The 23,892-nt window shown below is 32.3% G+C and overlaps 3 protein-coding genes across 5 annotated transcripts in view; 1 reads left to right on the top strand and 2 right to left on the bottom strand.

Annotated features, from left to right (window-relative positions):
- The window catches only part of LOC125811166 (actin-depolymerizing factor), a 154,725-nt gene that overhangs the window by 49,523 nt on the left and 81,310 nt on the right, over positions 1–23,892 (top strand). The gene's annotated exons all lie outside the window — the stretch shown is intronic.
- LOC125811049 (rho-N domain-containing protein 1, chloroplastic) lies at positions 9,444–12,666 on the bottom strand. The gene is made up of 2 exons (XM_049490542.1): positions 12,543–12,666; positions 9,444–10,697 (listed from the first exon to the last, which is right to left on the bottom strand). Exons 1-2 carry the CDS (start codon positions 12,601–12,603, stop codon positions 9,613–9,615), a joined length of 1,146 nt encoding a protein of 381 aa, XP_049346499.1. The 5' UTR covers positions 12,604–12,666; the 3' UTR covers positions 9,444–9,612.
- Positions 14,293–23,504, bottom strand: LOC125811133 (uncharacterized). Of its 2 annotated transcripts, none has more exons than XM_049490631.1 (5): positions 23,261–23,504; positions 19,124–19,296; positions 16,609–16,792; positions 14,785–14,894; positions 14,293–14,696 (listed from the first exon to the last, which is right to left on the bottom strand). In XM_049490631.1, exons 1-5 carry the CDS (start codon positions 23,330–23,332, stop codon positions 14,615–14,617), a joined length of 621 nt encoding a protein of 206 aa, XP_049346588.1. In that variant the 5' UTR covers positions 23,333–23,504; the 3' UTR covers positions 14,293–14,614. The 2 variants fall into 2 exon arrangements, with proteins under 2 accessions (XP_049346588.1, XP_049346596.1); XM_049490639.1 differs by having other exon boundaries at positions 14,785–14,891; positions 23,261–23,437.

The raw sequence follows: 23,892 nt of genomic DNA, 5'->3' as shown, positions 1-23,892 counted from the left end.
TAGTATGAGTTTATCATGATATGGGAAAAAAACTTGTCATCAAGCCAAAGGACAGGAAGCCAATACGGGTTGTTGTGTATTGAGTTTATCTGAATCTAATATTTTCAATCGTTACGTAAAAAAATGTTAAAATTTCATGCAAATGGTGAATTCAACTAACTATTTAATTTCTTGAGTGGTACTTAAGAATTTAGTTAGAACAAGAAGTTTTCTTTTTTTCCTCTCTATTTAAACTTCAATATTCCCCCATCATGTCTTATAAATAACTTTTACATATCCATTAAGATAGTAATTTAATACCATTAATTTTTTATTTTACTAAAAGATCCTATAATATATGGATGGGAAAATATAAAGAAAATTGTAAAGGATTTCTTTAAAAATTTTAAAAATATTTATAAGATACGGGTAATTTTCAGTGGAAAAAAAATAATACTTTCTTAATCTGTTAAAAATAATTACTCATTCCGAAACAAATTAATAAAGATTTGTCCCATGCATTTAAATAGTCAAAGGAATAAAATTACGCTTTTATCTTCATTTTGAAATAACCCTTAGTAAAAAAAGATATTTTTGAGCTACTTGAATAGTTGAAGGGCACTTTTGAACTTATAATTGACTAATCAGGCAAGAATATTTTGTACCAAAAAAGTAATAAAAGGTAAAATTGATATATTTTGAATAATTCAAAAATAATTGTAATAAATAATTTATTTATTTATCTTAGAATAGAAGGGCCCTAATCAAGTTGCTTACCAACTTTGGGCAGTAGTAAGCGATAGGTACTATAAATAGATTGTTTGATTTTGATCGTAGGGGCCTTCACTCATTGTCTTTATCCCTATCTTTTTATTTAATTTTATTTTGATGAGCTGTGAGTAAGTGTTTTGATTTAACTCCTTGTCCAACTTTGGTCTCTAGTACAAATTCAGGGGTTACATGCAAAAGCAAAACCTCAAAAAGTAACATAAAATTCTAACTATTGCAATTTTACCTAAGATAAATATTAGTACTAATATATAAAATGGATACAAGCTTCACATTTAATGGTATACTGAAATTTTGTGGGACTCTACGAGAGAGGTGTACAATTTTGGTTAGGACTTTATAAGATGTATTTGATTTCAGTTAGAATTTTTTGGAGGCTATTATATTCTAAAATAATTCAAGTCTTGTCTTTGAGTTTCATCAAGTCTAATGTTCGACAAGTCTTGAAGTAGGGTGCATTTGTAGTCATTGAAATTTTGTAGGACTCTACTAAACACGTACAATTCTAGTTGAGACTCTACGAGATGTATTCAATTCTATTTAGAATCCTTAGAGGCTACCTCACTCTAAACCCTAGTTCACCCTATATAAAGATTAGAGTATTATATTCCCTCCAAGAGATATCTCAAATATTTCGCAAATTCATGAAATATTCATAATGAGATCAAATTTAAATCATCCTAGTTTCAGAAATACACCACTAACGAATCTTATGAGAGAAAAGTCAAGTGAGGAACAGAAAATTGTATACATATTGATTTATCAATAAAATACTCTTATTTTTTCAGACTTTATTTATGGTTGATTTATTCTTCATATATTTACAATTTGTTTCAAGCAAATAATTTTTTTAAATTTAGATAAAAATCACTATCTTTAAACAAATTAAATAGAAAATAGATCACATAAACTGAAATAAAAAGTTGTTGAGTATCCAAAACTTATCATCCGAAATCCTATTTTCTTAAAACGAGTTGAAGGGTTATGCTTTAGTAATAATTATTAGTTATTATTATATGGATAAGAAGGAGATATATCAATTTAAAAAATATTAAAATAATGATGATTAGGCGAACTTGTGAATGAAACATTATCTAAATTATAAATTAAGGTTTTGACTTTTGAATACAGGATTTAGCATAGAGATAAAAGGGAAATTTGTCTCTGGCGGTCCCATATTAGGTCCAAATTATGCAATATTTTTTGTTAAATGTTGGTTAGGTAGGGGGAGAGATTAGACAGCAAAGAGATTATGGGAATCGTAACCATGCTTAAAAAACACCTAAACTAATACTAATACAACTATACTGACTTTGAATAATAATGACATACAAAAAACATATAAATAGATGTTTTAAAGTGATCAGAAAATAAATTACAATCGCAAATAAAATATGATGAAACATAGTTTTATTGATAAACATTGAGGGTACAAATTCGTTCTTCCCTTTATTATTTCTCTCTTAAGATTTTTCCATGATTTAAAGGTCATTAATGACGTATTTTTTGAACTAGGATAATTTGGATTTTTCCATAATTCGAAGGCTGTTAACGTATTTCTCGAACGTATGAGGTCATGTTTTGATCTATTTATGAATATTCCATGAATTTATGAATTTTTCGAGATGCCTCTTAAAGGAATATAATACCCTTTATATAGGCATAAATTAGGGTTTAGGGTAGAGTAGCCACCAAGAATCCTAAGTGGAATCGAACACATCTGGTAAAGTCCCACAAAATTTCAGTGTCTACAGATGTATTTAAGTTTAGTTAGCTAAGTAGAGGGGTGTTTGTTAGGCTATCAATAGTGCAGAAATGAAACTAATAATTTACGTCAAGTTCATGAATATTTTCCATACTATCCTCTTTAAATTGAGATAGAAGGAATAGTAAGGAGCAAATGGAGGGTCTTTGACTATGAGAACTCTACAATGGTGTTTCTTGATTAAATATCATGAAGATCCAGATGCCCTCTCTTCTGAGAGATGGCCTATTTATGAGCCAAAAAGTCAAGTCTATACTAGAGTATGAAAAAACTACACAAATAAGCTAAAAATGCTAGTATTCTACAACACTCAATTGGTCCCTTTTAATGTATTTAAATTTTACCTTTTATATTTTGGGTATAGTTGGGACTTGGGGCCTTGTCATTGACATTTCCTCTCATGTTATCGTTATAGAGGTTCCATAAGCACTAGCCTAATAATATTAATTATGTCATAATCTTTTTCATCAATGTCTCATATTTCATACATGTATATATCCACTTATGCATGTAAGGACGATGTTGATTCACTTAGGCAGAGGCAGTCATAGTCATAGCCATATCCACTGGATTACATCCGTTGATTTTCTTACCTCAATTCATTACTTAATATGATATTGTGTGATTTAGTATAATTTAACATCAACCATGCATGAACCTTTTCTCTCATACTTTGTAAATATTCAAAACGAATATGTATATATTATATATCTATTTGTTAGTTTTAGTACTAATATGTTAAAAAGAGTAGAAAGATATTCAAACATATTCAACACAAATGCGTCAAAAAGATTCGATAACAATTATGGACATGACAATATCCTATTATGTTTCAAGAAAAAAAGGAAGAAGAATCCCATCAAACTTTTAATTGAGTCAACAAATGCCAACTCACTTGCAGCTGCAATATTAACACGACAAAATAAAATGTATGCGTGCCACGAAAAATAATAACATAATAATAATGTGAAGAAGAAAAATATTATGAAATTTGGGTTCGAATTATTGTTTGGTTATACCAACTTTATTGTCAGTATATATATATATATATATATATATATACTAGATATAAGTGTCGATGCTAGTATCTATTATATTGTAGAAAAATTACTGAAATATACGTCTTATCCCTTATTTCTCTTCTAATTTTAAATTATTTTATAATGTATCTGAGCTAGTTTTTAATGTATCCGAGCTACATATTATGTATTCAGTTTATTTTATAATGTATTCGAGCTAGTTTTTAATGTATCCGAGCTACATATTATGTATCTGGTTTATTTTACTTTTCAGGGATTAATGTAATTACAAACTAAATAGGGATAGATTGTAATTTCATATTAAAACTATGTGATTCCTAAAATTTATACATATATTTTTGTCTCACTTTATGCGACATAAATAAAATTTAGAGAGTCAATTAAATTTTGATATGATTATTAAATATTTTAAGTTGTTAATTATTGTAATTTCTACGTAATTTTTAAATAATATATGTTACTTTCCTTGTCCCAATATATGTAGCACAAAAAGAATTTCAAGAGTCAATCTGTTGTTAATTATTGAGATTTACAATACTTTTTACGTATTTTTCAAATTAAATAATACATGTTACTTCTTTTGTCCCATTTTATGTGACACATATATATTAATTTTAGTTGTCAATTATCATGATTTAGAATGCAATTTTTAAATATATAAAATCTTTTTACGTAGTTTTCAAATTAAATAATACATGTTACTCTACTTCTTTTTTCCTATTTTATGTGACACAAATATATTAATTTTAGTTGTCAATCATGATTTATAATATTTTTTATGTAATTTTTAAATATATAAAATATTAAAAAATAAGATAAATAAATTAAAACGAAGAAAAAAAAAACAAATATATATAGATATATATATATATATATATATATATATATATATATATATATATATATATATATATATATATATATATAAGAAGAGGGAATAACCAACCACAACAACTCAACAAGTGTTCCAATAAGAAGAGGGACCAATATATTTATAAAATGAAATGACATATAAAATAAAATAGAGAGAATATTATTTTTGGAAAATGGAAAAGGACAAAACACATATAAAATTAAAAGACATATAAAAAAAAGTTGGTTTAACTCTCAAACATAAAAAGTAACATATATTATTAAAAACTTTAATAAAAAGTACTATAATTTACAATAAATAATAACTTAAAATATCTACAAGAAAAAAAAAACAACTAATTTTTGTACTGCTTCTGTCACATAAATTATGATTGGGATGATTTTAAAATTTTAATTTTGGTTATACAATATAAAATAGCCCAAAAATTGAATGATATAATTTTTTTTTAAAAAACCGAATGAATCGTCCTATCGATAACCCTAATGTTACTTCTACTCTGTTTATTTTTACTTAAATTTAGAAAGATATGCTTCATTTCTACCCTCAATCTTATCGCTACATTTATTTGCTATTTAAAATTGAAATTAAAAAGACAAATGACAAAAAGTTTCTATATTAGCTCACTTATGAGCAAAATATATTATAACAATCTTTACTAATTTTATAACAATACATAAACTATACTCCCTCCGTCCCATATTAGATGGGCACTTCCAACTTTACACGGTGATTAAGAAATCATTAATACATTGGAAGACTTCGCCATTTTGCCCTTTGTTTATATCAATGTACATTGCATTGAGTTACAAAAATACACATACAATATAGGAATGATCATATTAATTATAGGGGTAAAATGGAAAAGAATTAATTAATTCTATCCTAATTTAATAAGTGCTCAAATAATATGAAAAAAATATTTTTAGTAAGATTCTCATCTAATATGGGACGGAGAGAGTATTAGTTTTTGAAAATGGAAAAGGACAAAACACATATAAAATTAAAAGACATATAAAAAAAAGTTGGTTTAACTCTCAAACATAAAAAGTAACATATGTTAGTCAAAACTTTAATAAAAAGTACTATAATTTACAATAAATAATAACTTAAAATATCTACAAGACAACAAAAAAAGACTAATTTTTGTACTACTCGTGTCACATAAATTAGGATTGGGACGCTTTTAAAATTTTAATTTGGTTATACATTATAAAATAGCCCAAAAATTGAATGATATAATTTTTAAAAAAATAACCGAATGAATCGTCCTATCGATAACCCTAATGTTACTTCTACTCTGTTTATTTTTACTTAAATTTAGAAAGATATGCTTCATTTCTACTCTCAATCTTATCGCTACATTTATTTGTTATTTAAAATTGAAATTAAAAAGACAAATGACAAATAAATTTCTATATTAGCTCACTTATGAGCAAAATATATTATAACAATCTTTACTAATTTTATTACAATACATAAACTATAATCCCTCCGTCTCATATTAGATGGACACTTCCAACTTTACACGGTGATTAAGAAATCATTAATACATTGGAAGATTTCACCATTTTGTCCTTTGTTTATATCAATGCACATTGAAATGAGTTACAAAAAATACACATACAATATAGGAATGATCATATTAATTGTAGGGGTAAAATGAAAAAGAATTAATTAATTCTATCCTAATTTAACAAGTGCTCAAATAATATGAAAAAAATATTTTTAGTAAGATTCTCATCTAATATGGGACGGAGAGAATAACAATATAACTTTATTAATGACTGCCCGGGCTTTCTTTACTAGTATATATATAAGTGTGTAACCACACGTGAAGCAGGCATGTTGACTGCCACCTACGTGGTTATCCACACTTATATATTAGTAGAAGTAGATAGAAGTAGAAGTAGAAGTAGACATATACTATAGGTTGAGCTCCTTCAAATTAATTTTGCACATCTTTATTTTGTAAGAGCTCAAATATTTTAGTTTGTATTGTAATCAAACTCTTTTCCTATTGTCATAAAAATAATTATTTGTTATCTGTAAAGGAAAAAAATAAAAAAATTGTTCTGTTATCAACATATATCTATGGACCTTAATAACCTTATTATACAAATAATTATAACCATGACGTAAACGGCGGTTCGCAAAAAAAAAAAACAAATGTTCTCCAAAAAAGTAATATAAATTTTTTTTTAATGTTTTTTCCTTCCAAAACGGTGACTTTTTAACTCCATTAATTTTACTGCGTTCTAACTATAAAGTGATCTCGAATCAGGTATTTGCTATGATTCACTTATTGTAATTGAGTTTTTTTTTTTTTTTTAAAGAAAATTATAACTTTTTTATACTAGGCTAAAAAAAATTGCTTTAGGAGGAAAATGATCTCTTTTATTGTTTGATTTATCGTTTTTAAAGTTTGCTTAATTAACTTTCATGTGCACTTGATTATGATTTATCATTTTTAAAATTTGCTTTAATTAACTTTCATATGCACTTGATTATTTTGATTCTAACAAATCGTAGATAAAATTGACATTTCATTTTTTAAAAAATAAATCACATACTATATAGTATATATGAATTTCAGCTCCACCAAGAGTAGCTGCCAAATGTTAATCCCTTCTAGATTCTTTAACCACATGGGTTTTAGTGACATTATAGTTTTTAATAATAGCACAACAAATGTGTCGTTTAAGTTATGCTACCTTGTTTTCTAGGAAATACTATATTTGCGGAGTAAAATGTTGAATTACAATTAAATTTTACTAATTGTTTTGTGAATAAGAAGTGCGTCGCATTTGTGTACAAGAAAATAGATATTATCGCAGAAAATATCTATGATTTTAAGTTTATAAGTTTTATATTGTATATTTTTTAATTCATTAGTTCTTTGATAGATTATTTATACCTATTAAATATAATTTTAGATTTGGATTAAAATTACTTGATTCTTCTGAATTCACAACTTGTATGATAGATCAGCTAGTTCCTCAATAATAACATACTCAGTAAAATCACACTAAGTGGAGCCTTGATCGGAGAACCCCTACTTGTCATTAATTAACAAACTTTGAGCGAGGACCAGGGGCAAACCACCCTAAGCCGGTGTCAAGCGACACCCCTAAAAAATTACATAATTTTGATTTAATAAATATATATACAAGTATTGATACTTCTTGACACAAGATAAATGTTTAGTCATAAGGAAAATTCCTAGAGGTTGGCGAGGACAAATAATTTTCTAACGAAACAATAATTTATTTGTGTCTCAACGTGTACCAATTTTTCTATCAACCATGGTCTAACAGAGAGAATATTTTTCCAACAGCTTCTACGTTTTCAAATAAATAGAGATCAAACAAGTTGACGATTTGACGTAGTATAGATACATGCATACTCCACAATAATAATGTAATATAATTAAGCATTGAAAAGTTTTGATATCTAAAGAATTTGAAAATGAAATATATATGTATAATAATTGCTGTAAAGGAATTTTTAAAAAAAATGAAATTTAATTCTTGTATATAAACATATGTACCAAAGGTTTAAAAGATTCCACGCAGAGGTTCATGGGCAGAGTGTCCCCTTGTTTGGTCTGACTCTTACACGACATATATAAAGCCAATCGTACGTGAACCAATCCAATGTAGATTCACATTTATTTTTTATAAAAGTTGTTTGCTCTACAAAAAATGAGGTCAAATGTCCCACGTTGTCGAGGAAATAGGTTGTTGTCTACTTCTATGGTTATAATTAAGCAACTTTTCATCAACTCGAGATTTAGATTTTGAGGTTAAGTTAAAAGGCACAACTTTCATTCTTTTTGATATGATGTTAGACTAGTCCTCAATTTTAATTCTTTGTTTACTCGATGTCAGATCTCAATGTTATGTTATTCACGTTTTAAATATTAGTTCTTGATGTGCGGAAGGGTGTGAAGTCTTCTCAATTGATTTTTATGAAATAAAATGGTATCGGCTTACATGTGTTGTACATTTGGGTAGAAACACACTCAATCAATCAATATTTAACAAGTGGAGAGAAGTATATGGTGCCTATATTGTATTTATAAGACTTTTCTACTTCCTCCGTTCACTTTTACTTATCCCATTTGGACGAATAAGTAATGCTAAGGGTATGTAATTGTTTGAGTTTTCCCTTGATGACAACTTTATATTTAATATGAAAGTGTGTGTGTAATCAAAGAAATTTAGTACTATATACTGGAGATATATCAATACGTTCAGAAGGGACATATATATATATATATATATATATACTTGGATGTTGAATATATTTTTATCAATTAAAGGCACCATGAACAACAACCAGAAATAAGATCAACACAGTCTTACAGTGTCAAATATATGTAACGTTTCAATAGTATAACACTTGAGCAATCATCATTCGACTTCCATACAATTATAAACAGAGCATGATTAAAATGTTGATAATAGTCACCGAGGTGACACATGAACAGTTGGAAAGAGGAATAAGATGAAATAGGAGAACGAATACCCCTCCAGAAGTCATGAGCCACTTCACTCCCTTCCTGGTTCAGCAACAAGGCAACACTAAAGATAGCACAAGTAACCTTAACAACACATTTTACGGAGAGTTGAATCTTCATTTCAACACTGATGATGCAATAGTTGAGCATCAAGCTTGAGAGAAGTAAACAACACCAAGCAGCACATACATTTGGTTGGGCTGAATAGCCAGAATTACGAAAGGGGAGGATTAACACCCCATTATAGTCATAGCAAGTATCTTAATCTCCAAAATGAAAAATTCAGAACAATAACATGCTCACTCATACCTGCACTACTGCATGCGCGATCATGTCCCTCTACTTTGAACAGTCAAAAGAGTCCAAGATACGATACTTTACAGTTATCAGAGATTCAGAATCACCAATAAGTATGATGAACATAAGAAATAATGTGATACACAAAAAGGATTTTAAAAAGTTAGTCAAATATGTATATCAGGGGAAGAGATCGCTACGTAAATGAAGTAAACAAAATTGTCCAATTCGACCACAGAAACCGCCATCCGGAGAAAAGTACTATGTAAGTTGAACATTATGCAAAACACAAACGAAAGAATGTGCAACAAAATTCTACATCATCTCTTCATTTTACTTGCAAACCATATCAGACTTGATCAGCACTAAGCAACTCAATGAGCTCTAGCTTTTTCAGTTTCGAGTATCCCCTCAAACCACGGGACTTTGCAATTGCTCGCAGTTCTGTTAGCTTCATTTCAGCCAATTCATCATGTCCAACTTGATTGTGTTCTTCATCATCACTAGCATCAACACTTTCATACATTTTGGCAGTATCATCATCAGCCATCTCATCAAACACATGCTTATCTGAGAAAATAGGCTCAGTGTCAGAATCAACCTTACTTCTGAGAATTTGCCCAAGTTCAGCATCCAGATGTATGTCTTCTTCCATCTTATCTGGAGCAGAAGAGGCAGCAGGGTAATCAGTACCTCCCTCATGATAAATAGGCTGAAATTTGATTCGCGGAACTGGAGATCTACGCTGGAAGTTTGACTTAGGTCGGTTAACAAATGGGGTGCCACTTTCTTGTGCCACATGGTTCACATTGCTATTTAGTTCAGTGATATTGCTAGCTCTCTTTTCAGAGAATACATTGCTCTTATCTGGCTGGTCAAGGACAAAGTTGCTACTTCTACTGCTACTGATTTTCTTCCCTTTCTGAACCGAGTGTTTCCTTAAAAGCTTGAGAAGGGAATCAACAGTTTCACTCTCTTTACCCTTTCCTTGCAACTCTTCAGACTTTTTCTCCTCCTTGATTGCAGCTTTTTCCCGAAGCTGAGCCTGGACCTTTCTAAATAGTTCAACAATCTCCTTTTCCCTTGGACCTGGAGTGGCTGTAGCTTGGAACTTCGAAGTGTTTGATGTAGTAAGCAGTGGCCCATTTCTTGAAGATAGCATTTCAGATTCTTCTATATTGTCATAACCATCTCTGTCTTCATTTTGCCTGTTCCGCCCCCTGGAGAACCCATGCTTGTTTTGCCTCGAAAAATCTGGATTTCTTTTATGATTGCTGAAGCTACTAGCATTACACATATAAGATGTGCTTTTGTAAGGAGATTTCAAGTTTAAAATCTTGACCTTGGAAAATTGCTGATATTCACCATGAGAAGTGACTGTCCTCCCTGACAGTCCTGAGCAGGGAAGACATCTGCCTTCTGGGGAACTAAACCCTGAAATAGTATAATAGCATATATGTAAGTGTTTAAATTCGATTTTACAGATACGAAAAAAAATTAACTTATGCATAAGAGAATGTTTCTAAATAGTCGTCTCTTTGTCAACGGAATGATCAACATGTAGGTCACGACTGATGCATTTACATTGCAGCTGAAGCTTATAACTATGGTGAGCTCCATGTGGAAGGGTGACTAAACAATAGGATCACAACTGTATAGGGATAAGATGCATAATCTTAGAAAAGTTACTTAATTTACATCTTCCAAGTAAGCATTTCCATTTACCAATTAAAGAGCACTCTTTGGGACAACTGTACAATGTTATATCAGATTCCCTCCTCTGCCTAACATTTTATGTATGACATGTCCTAAAGCTATCTAGAAATAAGAAGTTAAAAAAGTCATTAATTCTCCTTCTATAAGAAGCATTTGCATTTTAAAAATGATATTTTTTTTTTGAGAAGGCAAGCATTTGCATTTTAAAAATGATATTAACTGTTATCACTACAAGAATTAGTAGTATTAAAAATAACAGAAACGACTATTGCGATGAAAATAACCTTGACGTCATCATGTCAATCGATACCAACGATGCACATACCATACACTAAAAAGAGAGGGGCAAAGACATCTAGAAACAGAATAAAGACAACGAAAAATGGGGCTTAAAGAAATATATTGTGAACAAGACAAGATTTGTGCCACTGCTAGCACCTCACAGAAAGAAAAAGAGGCTGGAAGAGTTCTTGGCATGACCAGGGAATCTATGAGATTTTCTTAATTTATGCTTACGTGTGACCAAGCTAATGTGTGAACTACTGACTTAAAGTAAAATTGGAAAGATCTGGAACCTAAAAAGAATCGGAAGAAAATATAAGTTCCACTAAATAGGAACTTGCAGAGTTTGAAAGAAAAAAAATGTACTCCAAGAAGAGCCAATAAATTGCCATACACACCAATAATCCTGCATATTTGCCACCTCAAAACCCCACACCACCCAGAAAAATCTTCACATTAAACTATTCCAAGAACAATGCAAATGAAACCACCTGCTCAAACTGTTCTAAAAAAGCTCCACCACTTTAGCCGAATCAAATGCAGCCAAAAATAAACCATCTTGACATTGGAACCGGCAAGGAATTCTAGCTTATGTATTTATTTATCAATAGCATCAATAATAAACATCATTAAATTCTTCTTTGTTAAATGAAAAATTACTAAGCATCATAATGAAAGCATCCAACTAGAGCCAAAATGGATGTAGAGAATTCAAATAGCCGACCTCAACTAGTTCTGTATGAAATAAAAGACTAGTTACCACCATTACCCTTGTGATTATTTCCAAACTATTCTCTTAAAAAATGTAAAGTAGTTCAAAACCTCATTACATAAAAGGTAAACATAGAAAAAGGTTTCAACAACTCCCTTAAACTTTGAAGGGATCTTATTTTAGACTATGATAAAAGTCCTAAAAATTCACTTAATATGAACTAGAGGGATTAGTTTGCAGTAGTTATTAAGCTTGCTCTTATTAAATAGTGTTCTGACATAGCTAGGCCGTTAATAAGAAGCAAACTAATTAAAGTAACCTCTTTTTTAACACAAACATTTCATCAAACACCTAGTAGACACCCAATAGGACATCAAAAAATAGGAAATAGAAAGGGAAAAGACAAATGAAAGCATTCTTGTATTCGCCCAATCAAAAGAAAAGAGTACATTAATGACATCTCTCTTTGAGAAATTAGCTCAAACAGTTAGTGTGCATGTTTGTATCCAACCCAACATAGAGCTCTTAAATATTGAACATAAACAAACCCAAAAAAAAAAAAAAATTACCTGGAAGGTTCTTGAGAGTGAAATCAATGGCGCTTGACATTTTTGGAATTTGAGAGAACATAAGAAAATAGTGTTGCAGTCTCAATCAAACTTTCGCATTCTCGATTTTCGCCTTTCTACTAAGAAAAATAGTCTTGCACACTGATAAGGGGGAGTTTTATATATTCACCATTTTCGTGGGGTCGGAAAAGCAAAGTGTGAAATTTCAAAATCTAGTCAATTGCGGCCCGTTTTGGTTTTGAAATCTATCACTTTACCCCCTCATAGTTTTGATTTCTTACAATTTTACTTTACTCATATTGCTTTGGATTTTGGATTGGATCAAATCAGACCGTTTTAATTGACTTATTATTTATTACTCCCTCTATTTTAAATTAATTGAATTGTTGATGTGTTTCAAACCCTTTAAGAAAGGAAGATTAAGATATAAATTAGGCATAACTTTCCATTTTTATCCTTATTAATTATGATCATATTTATGATTAAAATAACTAAACATTAATTAATAACTAATGAAGGATAAAATTGGAAGAAAATTCTAAAAGTAGTCTTGAAAATTGTACAATTAAGTTAATTTGAAAAATGTCTCAACAATTTAATTAATTTGAAATGGAGGGAGTAGATTTCTTTTAGAAAAAGATTTTTTTTCCGATTTCCCACCCGATGTTCAATACCCACATTGGAGCCCGACTAAATCCGAATTCACGCCGAAAAGTCCCACATTGGGGGTAACGCGCTCCCTAGAAAAAGAGTTCACATTGGAAAGTTTTAGCATTTTTCACCTTAGTGACTTTTTAGTTGGCATCTCAAAATTTAGTAGTAATTTTTATGTTTGAAAAAATAATTAGTGTTACGTATACGTGAAATTACCCTCCTTTTAACTCCTTACACAAGCTATTTATTGTTTTTTAAATACTTAAATTTGAGTTTCATATCGTATGTGATACAATTTACGAGTTGATCAGTTAGAGATAGTTGAATTTGTAGAAGTTGATATGGAAAGGCCAGGGAGCTAAAATTTGTTTTCATTGAATAATACCACAAAGAGTTGGTAAGGTAATTTTTCAGGTGGAGGGGTCGGCAATCAAACAAAACAAAAGGAAAGGTACACCTCTCGTAATCTCTTCCAATAGGGTGCAGACTGACTTAAATGTTTTGTAAAACGTATTACAAATCAACTTATTTTTCTCAAATTTAAGGAAATGACTTTCCTTGAAAAAAATAAATAAGAAAAACATTTTCCAAATCTACTATAATATTGATCGTGATTCGTATCTAAATTTGAGTGTCAGGGTCAGGTCCCAATTCGAATGTTGTGTCTCAAATCAAAAGTTTGGGCCAGGTCCTAGGTCAGATCTCACGATCGCATTTCGAATTGGTCAGATCCTAGATTGATTTTCGAGCCAGAAACTATTTTCCTAAAAAATATTTTCTACTCTCTAGCCAAAAATAAAAGATATTTTCTAGAAAATGTTTTTTCATTCACCGACCAAACACTAAAAAATATTTTCAACTCAACAACTAAACATGAGAAAATAAATTAAAAATCAACTTGTTTTCCAAGATATGATTTTCTAGAAAAACATTTTCCTTCATACCAAACACACCCTAAATGTGTTCAAGTGTTAATGTTCTTATTGTTGAACCTATTATATTTTCAAGGTTATGGATTCATATCTACTCTTTACCGCGACTTTAGTATAGTTCAGACAAATGGAAAGAAATCACTCAAAATAATTTCTCAAGTTACTTCAACAAATAATCCTCTCTTTGTCAATTGGCTTCAGCCTGGATGAAAGTGAATCATATTGAAAATCTTTACAGGTTGTCCCAAACTTGCATACTACAGCTCCAGCTTTGAAATGCATCCTAAATAGAACTGAAGACCTCAAAGTTTTACAGTTCACTCATTAAGAGGAAAGATCATCACCTGGGAAAATGTACCAAAATCACTAATACAACTTTATTTTTTTCCCCAATGAATTTTGCTCAGATTAATAAGAGGAAACAAGAAAGGGAGGGTACAACCAAATCAGTAATTCTAGGAAAACCTTTCACATCCAAAGCATAACCTATGCTTTGTGACTTTTTGCCATCTCATCAACATCCAGTTCTACTTCTAGGACTGGTGAATCCAAATCCATGCTAAACTGACTGATAAAGCAAGAGACGAATAAATCATGATCAGTATGAAAGCTCTATTTGATGCATAACGAAGCAGATTAGCAATGACACAACAAACCTGTTGTTAACAGGACCATGATCTACTGCCGTCCTCAGGCAATATATAGCTCTGCCAACTATGTCTTTTAAGGAAACAGGGCCAAAAGTTCTGCTATCTTTGGCTTCCTGCTATTGAAGAGATACGGAAAATATCTAGACTTGGTTATTATTAAGATAAAAAAATATATTTGCACAGTTGTTATCCTTCCCTAATGCATGAGTAGGAAAGCCCAACGATTACTAGAAATATGGACAGCACAGTGCTGTATAGCTGATAATGCTGACAATTTAGCTCAAGTTTTATGAATTCCATCGAACAATTATTTCATTTAATAAACTTTACCTCTTCACCATAATTCAAGGAGTTCTACTATTTGAAAATGCTGAAGTTTAGGTCAAAACATACACATCCAATAAGAGGTTTGTTCAGATTTACTACTCACAATATGCAAGTGCCTTACAAGAATCTGCAGCGAAGGGTAAGCTTAAACTAATATATAAGATCACCGGTAAAATAAGGTTTCAGTTATGATGAAAACTCTAAAGTTATAACACATATCTAGACTTTATGATACAATTTTTGCTGCAAATAAATTGTATCTACTATGCAGTGAGTGAGTAATCAAGACTCCGATCAGATATGCAGAAACTTTTAAGTATACAACAAAAACATGATGCTCATTAGTCAGAGAAAATGATCAAAATGGTCCCTAATGTATGGAGATTACTTTATTTTGATCCTTAATATATTCCACATGATCAATATAGTCCTTAATATATTATAAAAGGTACTCAATTTGGTCTTTGCCCTAAAAGTAACACATCCATCCGTTAAATTTAACTGATGGCCCCACTAAAATATAAAATACCCAAAGGTCCCTTTCTCCTTCGTCAACTGAAAAGCTTTAGCCTAATTTTTCACTTTTTCCTTCTTCTCCCTTCTCTGTTCTCCGGCGATCACAATGTTCTAAGCTATTGGCGCACCGCTGCTAGTCCACCAGCCAGCCGCTGCTCTCCACTTCCGTACCTCCTCCACCCCTCCTCTGTTCCCTCTGTTCTAGCCCTAATTCAAAGATAGGATTTCTAAAAAAATTAAATTTATTGTTTAGTTAGAAAATTAGTTTGTTTTTGACATTGTTAGGCAACATTTTTTAGCTTTTTAAATTTGCCACAAGGGGCTGATGAAGCATCAACCAAGCAAATTTCATGTTGAAGGTATTGTAAAAACGAATTCACAATTTATATAACAAGATCAAACTCGGTCCTTAAACTTTTATCAAAAGCAGAACTCAATTATTTGAACCAAATTTTTGAGATGTAATAGTCTTAAAAGTGGAAGAGGGATCCGACTGAGGCAAAAAAAAAAATGCACAAGTTCTCTGAAACAGAGCTTTTGATGGGAAGACATAGAGAATGAGGGAGAAAGTAAAGCTTTTGGCTGTTTTAATTATTTAGTGGGGTCGGTGTTAAATTTAACTGAGGGATCTGTTATTTTTAGGGTATAGAACCAAAATGAGTACTTTCTAGGATACATTAAGGACCATATGGATCATGTGAAATATTTTAAGGATCAAAATAAAGCAATCCCTATATATTAAGGATCATTTTGATCATTTTCTCTCATAAGTCATAACAGATAATGAAACCCAATACAAGGATGATACAACATATTGTGTGGGATTGTTGGACTAATATCATACTACAATAAGCACAATATTCTAAAATTGTAACATAAAGTGCAAAGACAAGTTCCATGATTTGCACAAGAGAGGATTTGAGAGAATACAGTCCAATGATATCTTATTCCGGAGGAGAAAAGCAATCTATTGTGAGGATCATATACCTTAGGTTTCACATTTTCATTATCAGCCAGCACCCAACATTGATCTTTTTCGAGGACAAAGGGCTCATCCTTTTCATCGGTAGACACCATCTCATAGCCTTCAATCGCAGCCAATCTCCGGACAAGGTAATCCTCTGAGTTTATAGGGTCCTTGAGAAGCACAACATCCCCAACAAATACTTTCCTACGAAAATTAGAGACATGAAGTCAGTAATAGCAAAGAACAACATATGCAGAGACAGATCCACATTATTGCTACCATCAGAAGGAAACCAACAAAATAAACTAAATCAAAGAGGCGAAATGAAATGAACAGAAACAATAAGATAGCAGTGCCATCACCTCCATATATCAATTTATGTCGGTAAGATTTCCTTGCATATCACATTTTCCAGGAAAAAAAAGGAAAATAGGAAGACTGCACATCACTCCAAATCATATATGCCATTGGATCCCCAATTTTAGTCAATAATTAGGCCAACAACATATGTTAAAATCTACCCAGCTGAAGACATAAACCGCATCATGTTTGACACAGAAAACCTCCAGAGAAAGGGGGTTTCACTGTGCAGCAAGTGCTACAAATGCAGTATTAATGTGGAAGGACAATGACCAGCTCTTTCTACACTGCAAAAAGTGACTGGACATCTGTGGGATCTATTACTGCAGATATTTGGGTAGAGTTTGGTGATGCATAGATCTCCTAAAGAACTGTTTTGTTGCTAGGAAGGCTGCAAAGCTAACAAAGGAGCTGAAGATTATTTCTAATACCATTCCAGATTGCATTGTTTCTGTATCGACAAAAGGCACCAGAGATGTTGCGAAGGAAGGTCTATGGATGTTCAATCTTTGAATTTCAAGTGCCTTAGTGATGTAAAATAAAATACAAGATAGTGAAATTCAAGAGATAGCTAAGAAATCGAGGGAAGATATAGAAGAAAAAAAGAATAATCTTGAAATTGACGTAAATTAGAGATCAACAAGTATATAGATCCTCTAATTTGAACAAACAACTACAAGATTAAATTCAAGGGAGAAGAGGATTAAACTAATACATGAATAATCTCACCATGAAATATTCAAAAGCGATCCAATGTAGAGATAAAGGGATAAAACCCACAAAACTCACTAAAAGTGTTCATACATCAATATTGTCTAAGCAAATAATCTCCATCCTATTCTATTTATGCTAGTAGGGTTAACTAAGATTAAAAAAAACATAAATAACCTTAATTACATGTACATCATACTATGATCAAAAGGACCCTAAAACATAATATTAATCTTTTCTTGTATTAGTTCTTGGTTTCCATACTCTCTTGAACCACTCTAAGTTCTTGATAAGTAGAAGTTCTTCCATGTCTTAATTTAAAAGAAAATAAGTTCTTTCATGCAACGAGTACTACCCGGACTTGCATAACTTAGTTTATCGGCATCTAGCTTAACTCACTTTTTGCAGGATGAGGATAGCTGTTAGAAGTCATCGACTCTTAATTGAAAGAACACTTGTGAAGAATGGATACCTTTTTGTAACACCAGAATCAACTTGGTACCAGGCATTTGTTTCAATCGAATAAAGATGTTTGCTAATTGATTATTTATTTATTTTTAAAAAGAGAAGAGGTAATCAGTTAATTAGAAGCCATATCTCTAAGATTGTAAGTTTTAACTTGTGCCAATGAAGTTGTATCCAAGCTTGATGTCCTTTCACAGTTACTGGTAAAGACAATAGTGTGATCAATGATCCATAATGCAAAAACTAATAAGCTTTGACATTACCACGAAACCATGTTATCAAAATGGACTTAAAAAGGAAGATCCGAACATTACTAGGTCATGGGACTGGCTGGACATCCAAAGCTACTATAATAGAGTTTCACAAATAATCTGAAACAAGGGGTGGTGCAAGCATAACTGATCTGATAGAAGATGGGACGAAGATAGAATACATACAACAAAAAGGATTAAGTCAATTTGAGCTGAGTAACCATACAAAACGGAGGTCAAAGAACACTACATTATACCTAAAGGTGTGGCCTAGCGATCAACAAAGATGGAATCAACCATGAAGGTTCAAATCTCAACAAAGCTAAAAAGAAAATTGGGTAATTTTTTCCCATTTGTCTAAACGTCGATGGCCAGAGTTGCCCAGTAGGTAGCAGGTGCATGGAGGATTAGTTGAGGTGTGCAAAAATTAACCTAGACACAACATTAGCTACAAGAAAAAAATACTCCCTACAATACTACAAACCTAAATAAGTACAGCTTTCTCTTGTACAACTACAAGAAGAAAATCTCAGTTGAAAATGCCAGAAAATTATAAAAGAAAATAGTAACAAAAAAACAATAAATAATAGTAAGACAATTCTCTGTTGCTTGCTAAAAGATTAGTCAAGTGAAGATATTAGCAATAAAAGGAATTAGTATAAAGCAACAATGTATTCCAGCACTAAAGTAGAGAAAAAAACCATGCATAAGGTAATTGGCCACATAGTTGCATCAAAGGAGAAATTACTTTGGATCAACCCAAGGTATCTTCCGAACAAGAAGTGTGACGCCCTGATCTCCTAGTGTTGGTGCCATCTCCTCTCCCTTGTTATAGTGCAAGCATGTCAACTTGCCCTGAAAGAAGTTCTTCCATATGGTATCACCTAATTCTCTATCTGTAATTTCACCTCCTTTGTAGTTCTGCATAGCATTAAAATCCAGTTAAGCTTTTTCCTTCTTCCCCTGCAAGGGGGGTGTACTCAAGAAGTAAAGGCAAGTAAACACAAGTGTAAAATATAGAAGCTTGCTTGATTTTAAGTGCAGAAAAGCAGATGATATTTCAACATGTCAAAGCTTGCTTGATCCCATACAGCTTGTGTCTTTAACTTCTTACTTAACCTAGCGACAGTTATTAGAATGTTTTGACTTGCATGTTGTACCTTATAAGTAGTAAGCTTTCCTAGATTAAGTTGGTTCGTCATTCCTTTTAAGTTAGGGAAGGTTTGGACTCCATCAGTATCATTACCCTCCATTCAGAATTTGTAGGCAAGTGATTATAGGATTCTAACAATAAGTCAATAACAAGACATGCATTATTTACTATTCCTCTCTGTGCTGGAACTCAAGTTTCTAATGTTGAGCACCAAGTTCAAATCTCTGCCAAGACATTATTTACTAAAATACTAGGGTTGTTTTTACATGTAGATAAAGTTAAGAAGGTAATTACTGATTTCAAGCTATCGAAGGAATACTTTTCAACATAGAAAATTGCATCTTAAGTTAGATATCAGTCACACCATCACACCATATTAGAGGAATTCTTAGACTAAGTTTCCTTGCTTCTTTTGGATTAAAATAAATGGTTGTTGGTGTTGCTTGTATTTTGATTGCTCTTTGAGTCAAACCTATATGCTTTCTTGTTGTGCTGTGATTCTTGCAAAATTACTTCATACTCTCGGTAATTCGGTTCAAATGTTCTTATATAGCAACTCTTTTTTTAGTAAAACCATCTCAACATATAGAATGATAGCAGAAAAAATATACAACTACTCAAGATTCATGATTAGTGTCAAGAGGAATCCAAGGACAAAGTCTAAGATGGAGAGAATGCAAGTTGTTCCAGAGCCTGTTTCTGGAACCATGTAGTCGAACTTAATTTTCAATAAAAAAATTGAAAGAGCAGTATCCCTTAGTAGGGTTTGTTAAATGAAGTAAGAGATTTCATTGATGGCGTCCAAAAAGTAAAAAAGCTAATAAGTACAAAAGAGAGTATGTCAGCACCACTACAGCAAAGGCGATGCTAAGATCAGGGAGCTAACAAAGTCCAAAAGATTATTACGGGAATTTACCAGGGATTGGTTAATACAACTAAAAAAGACACAGGAGACACCTAGCCTTAAGGGACTGATTTGGGCTTGATAGTCCATCAAATATCTGCAGTTTCTTCCTGTGCAAGAACACTAAAAAATACAAGTAGGGATCGTTCTCCAGATTATCCTGATGGCTCTACCAACTTTCCAAAAAGCCCAGCTTAAGAGGGCCACTTTGCATTAATGAAACCTACCAGTTGTTATTACTATGAACTAAAAGGCCAAAAAAATGGATTTAGAAGGTGATGACAGCATGACCCAATTGAGTCCAAAAGGTAAGTAGACCATATTCCAGAAATCTGAACTACTATAGCAATTGCACAGTGGAGAAATAGTTGGTTGCTGATTTTGATATCTTTGTGAGATATATAACATCTATTAACAATCTGTCTATTCCTTTTGCTTAGATTGTCCATGAGCCAAGCCAAGCTTAATAGATTGACAAATAACCTCAATTGGCAGTTGAGTTTTCCAAATCAACTTACAGAGCCAATTGTCAGCTATTTCATCTTGAGCACAAGCGTGTGAGCTGCCTTTAGCCTTTCGTTTACCGAGTAAAATCCTTTGTTTGTGTCGCCTCATTTTATTTTGTCAACAGACAACTCAATGATTGGTGCAGTTGTTCAGTCTAGCAAGCAGGACAAGAAGATTTTCCAATTCCCAATCATGCACATTTCTCCGGAAGAGTAGACTCTAGATGTTGCTATCTCTGTTCTAAGAGATGAAAGAGTCTTGATCATAACAGATCTGGAAAAGGTTAGGATATTCCTCCATTAAAGATGAATTGACAACAATCTGTCCTTCCTAAATTTGTTACGGAGACCATTACCTACCTTGAAAGAGATGTTCCAGGAGAACCTTTCGGGGTGGCCCAGTGGTTTGGGTTTGGGACTTCCATGTTGGAGGTCTCAAGTTCGAAACCCCTTGCCAACGAAAACAAAGGGTTTGCTTTCTGGGTCGAGCTCGTCGCACCGGACTTGCCTAGTGCGGGTTACCTCTCCTATGTGGTTTGCGAGCTATTGCATAGGAGTGGGGGTTTTACCCTGTGCGCACCCAAAGGGTAGCGGCTGCGGGTTTCCCTTGTCATCAAAAAAAAAAAAAAAGAGATGTTCCAGGAGAATTAACCCCAACTTCCATAGACAAATGCCATGTCGGGTATTTGATGGTTTGGTATACCATTGACTTTGAGCTCTACGATTTGTCCTTAAAATCTCTTTCCAGAGACAAGGGTCCTCCTGAATATACCTACATAGCCACTTATTATCATGCATTACTATGAGTAGTCAGATCCTTAAAGCTCAGACCACCAAGGCATTTTGGTTATGCGACTTTAGAACAATTGACCAAGTGAAATCTTGCACCTTGCCGTTACATTCGCATAAAAAGGTTCACCTGATCTTGTCCCATTGTTTCTGCACCTTACTGGGAATGGGGAAGAGTGCAGGTGGGAATGTTGTTCAGGACACTATTAGTAAGTGTGAGTCTACCTCCCATTGAGAGATGCTACATTTGTCAAGTAGGCAAGGCTTCTGCCAAACTTCTCAATTATACCATTCCAAATTTTTGTTGTCCTGCATTTAGCACCAAGAGGGAGCCCAGATGTGTTGGTGGGAAAGAACCAAAACTACAACATAATATTCATGCCAACCCATTCAAATTGGGTATATCATTGACTTAGATGACACTTTTTAGCATGTTAATGTGCAGTCCTAACAAGCTTCAAAAATGTGGAGAACAAGGTTAAGTAGAGAATCTTGGATTTTTCTACACCACAAAAACCTAGTGTATCATCTGCATAGAGCAAACGAGATGCTGATGCTGTATTCTCCCATAAAACCTACATATAAGCCCCTTATCTATTGCATTTGTTTGGCTATATCAAGCATTTTCTAAGGCCCTCCATAGCCAGAATAAAGAGGAAGGGAGAAAGGTGATCACCCTACTTCAGACATTTTGGTGTTGAACCCCCACCTCATCCCACTCCCCAATGGACTTCTACTGATTAGATGGAGTATTTAGCAGTGGGAATTTAGAACTTTATACACTTGATCCACCTTTCACCAAATCTCAATTTCCTTGACATTATCATAAGAAGGACCAGTTGAGTTGATCAAAATATTTCTCAATATCTAACTTGCAAGTTCATACCACAATATTTCCCTCTCCAAATTGGTATGAGGCCAAATAGTCCCTGTGTTCACACCACCTGAAGGAGCCTCTTGGCTTTTAGGTTGGAATACAAAAAAACCCAGCTTAGTTATAGGTTTTGTTGTCCCCTCCTCTAAGAGCAGGATACTTAAAAGAAGTACTAAGATTGCAAGCTTTAGATTCCCAAACATTTAATCCAGAAATCTGTACTAAAATTGTTGCATACTAATTTTAGCATTTTATGAAGGTTCCACAGCCGACATTAGGCTGAAAGAAATCATATCAAATGTATAAAGTCAAAAGACTTCTGGTTTGGCACAGGAATAATATATCCACGAAACAAGATGGTAAAAAAAAGCTTTCCTTTCCATCAGCCTTGATCAATACAAAAAATTCAGATGGAAACTCAGTAAGCAATATACTTAAGCTCATAATTTCATATTAAAAGCCTCCACGCCCTCCAATTTCCTCAAAGACCTAATCTTTAAGACAAAACCACAAAATCCCTTAGCCTAAACCACACATATTTGCTATATCTATATAAAAAAAAAAAAACCTCCCGGCGATTCAATACAATGAACTCAAAATCATAGTATGTAAATAATCAAGTGTGATTCAAAATAGAAGAAATAGAAAAAGAAGATGACCTTCCAGCCAATAGAGGCCGAGTATTGAAGTTTTCCGACTGCGTATCGGATCCAAGTTGCTGCCGAAACCATGGCTGAATGGGCTGCCGTCGTCTTTGTCACCGGCGTAGAGTTTTTAGTATTCCCCTCTCGTAATTTCTTAAACCCTCATATATCTGTTTTCTTATTAAATGTTTTGTTTTTCTTCTAATTTCTGCTAAGTAGAAAAGATTAAGCTGCTAAACCTTGTTGGGCACTGATGTGTAGCGCCTATACGCCTCTAACACATTCACCTAATCACCTTAAAAAAAAAACCAAAATAAACCTATACTAATTGTAATGTGTCACAAACTTATTAAAATGACATAATTACCCCTCAAAACTAGATACAAAATCAAGTCACAAATAATTTATTTATTTATAAAATTATGTCAAATATACACGGCTAATATATTTTAATTATCTTTTAGAAAAAAATATGAGGTATATTAAAAAAATTACAATGTGTCTCATTAATTAAAGAATTTATTAGTATTATTATTATGTTTATTATATCAAATAGAAAGGTCAAGAGGTGAGTCGCTAAGGGCATTATAATCATTTTGTGAACTATATTCATTGTTGTTTATATATTATAAAAACTAATTATATAA

This window comes from Solanum verrucosum, unplaced genomic scaffold (assembly GCF_900185275.1).
Source record: "Solanum verrucosum unplaced genomic scaffold, falcon-dt-bn FXZP01000235.1, whole genome shotgun sequence".
Classification (NCBI taxonomy): Eukaryota; Viridiplantae; Streptophyta; class Magnoliopsida; order Solanales; family Solanaceae; genus Solanum; species Solanum verrucosum.
The sequence above is the reverse complement of the archived record's forward strand: the minus strand, read 5'-3'. Positions and strand labels throughout refer to the sequence as shown.

Bases quoted from the DNA above. Each gene is read 5' to 3' on its own strand.
- LOC125811049 (XM_049490542.1), bottom strand. From the start codon at position 12,603: ATGTTCTCTCAAATTCCAAAAATGTCAAGCGCCATTGATTTCACTCTC. The intron at 10,698-12,542 runs GTAATTTTTTTT...ATACTATTTCAG, and splicing joins CACTCTCAAGAACCTTCCAG to GGTTTAGTTCCCCAGAAGGC.
- LOC125811133 (XM_049490631.1), bottom strand. From the start codon at position 23,332: ATGGTTTCGGCAGCAACTTGGATCCGATACGCAGTCGGAAAACTTCAA. The intron at 16,793-19,123 runs GTAATTTCTCCT...TAATTTTCGTAG, and splicing joins ATACCTTGGGTTGATCCAAA to GAAAGTATTTGTTGGGGATG. The intron at 14,697-14,784 runs GTTTGTTGTGTC...TTGCTTTATCAG, and splicing joins CATGGTCCTGTTAACAACAG to TCAGTTTAGCATGGATTTGG.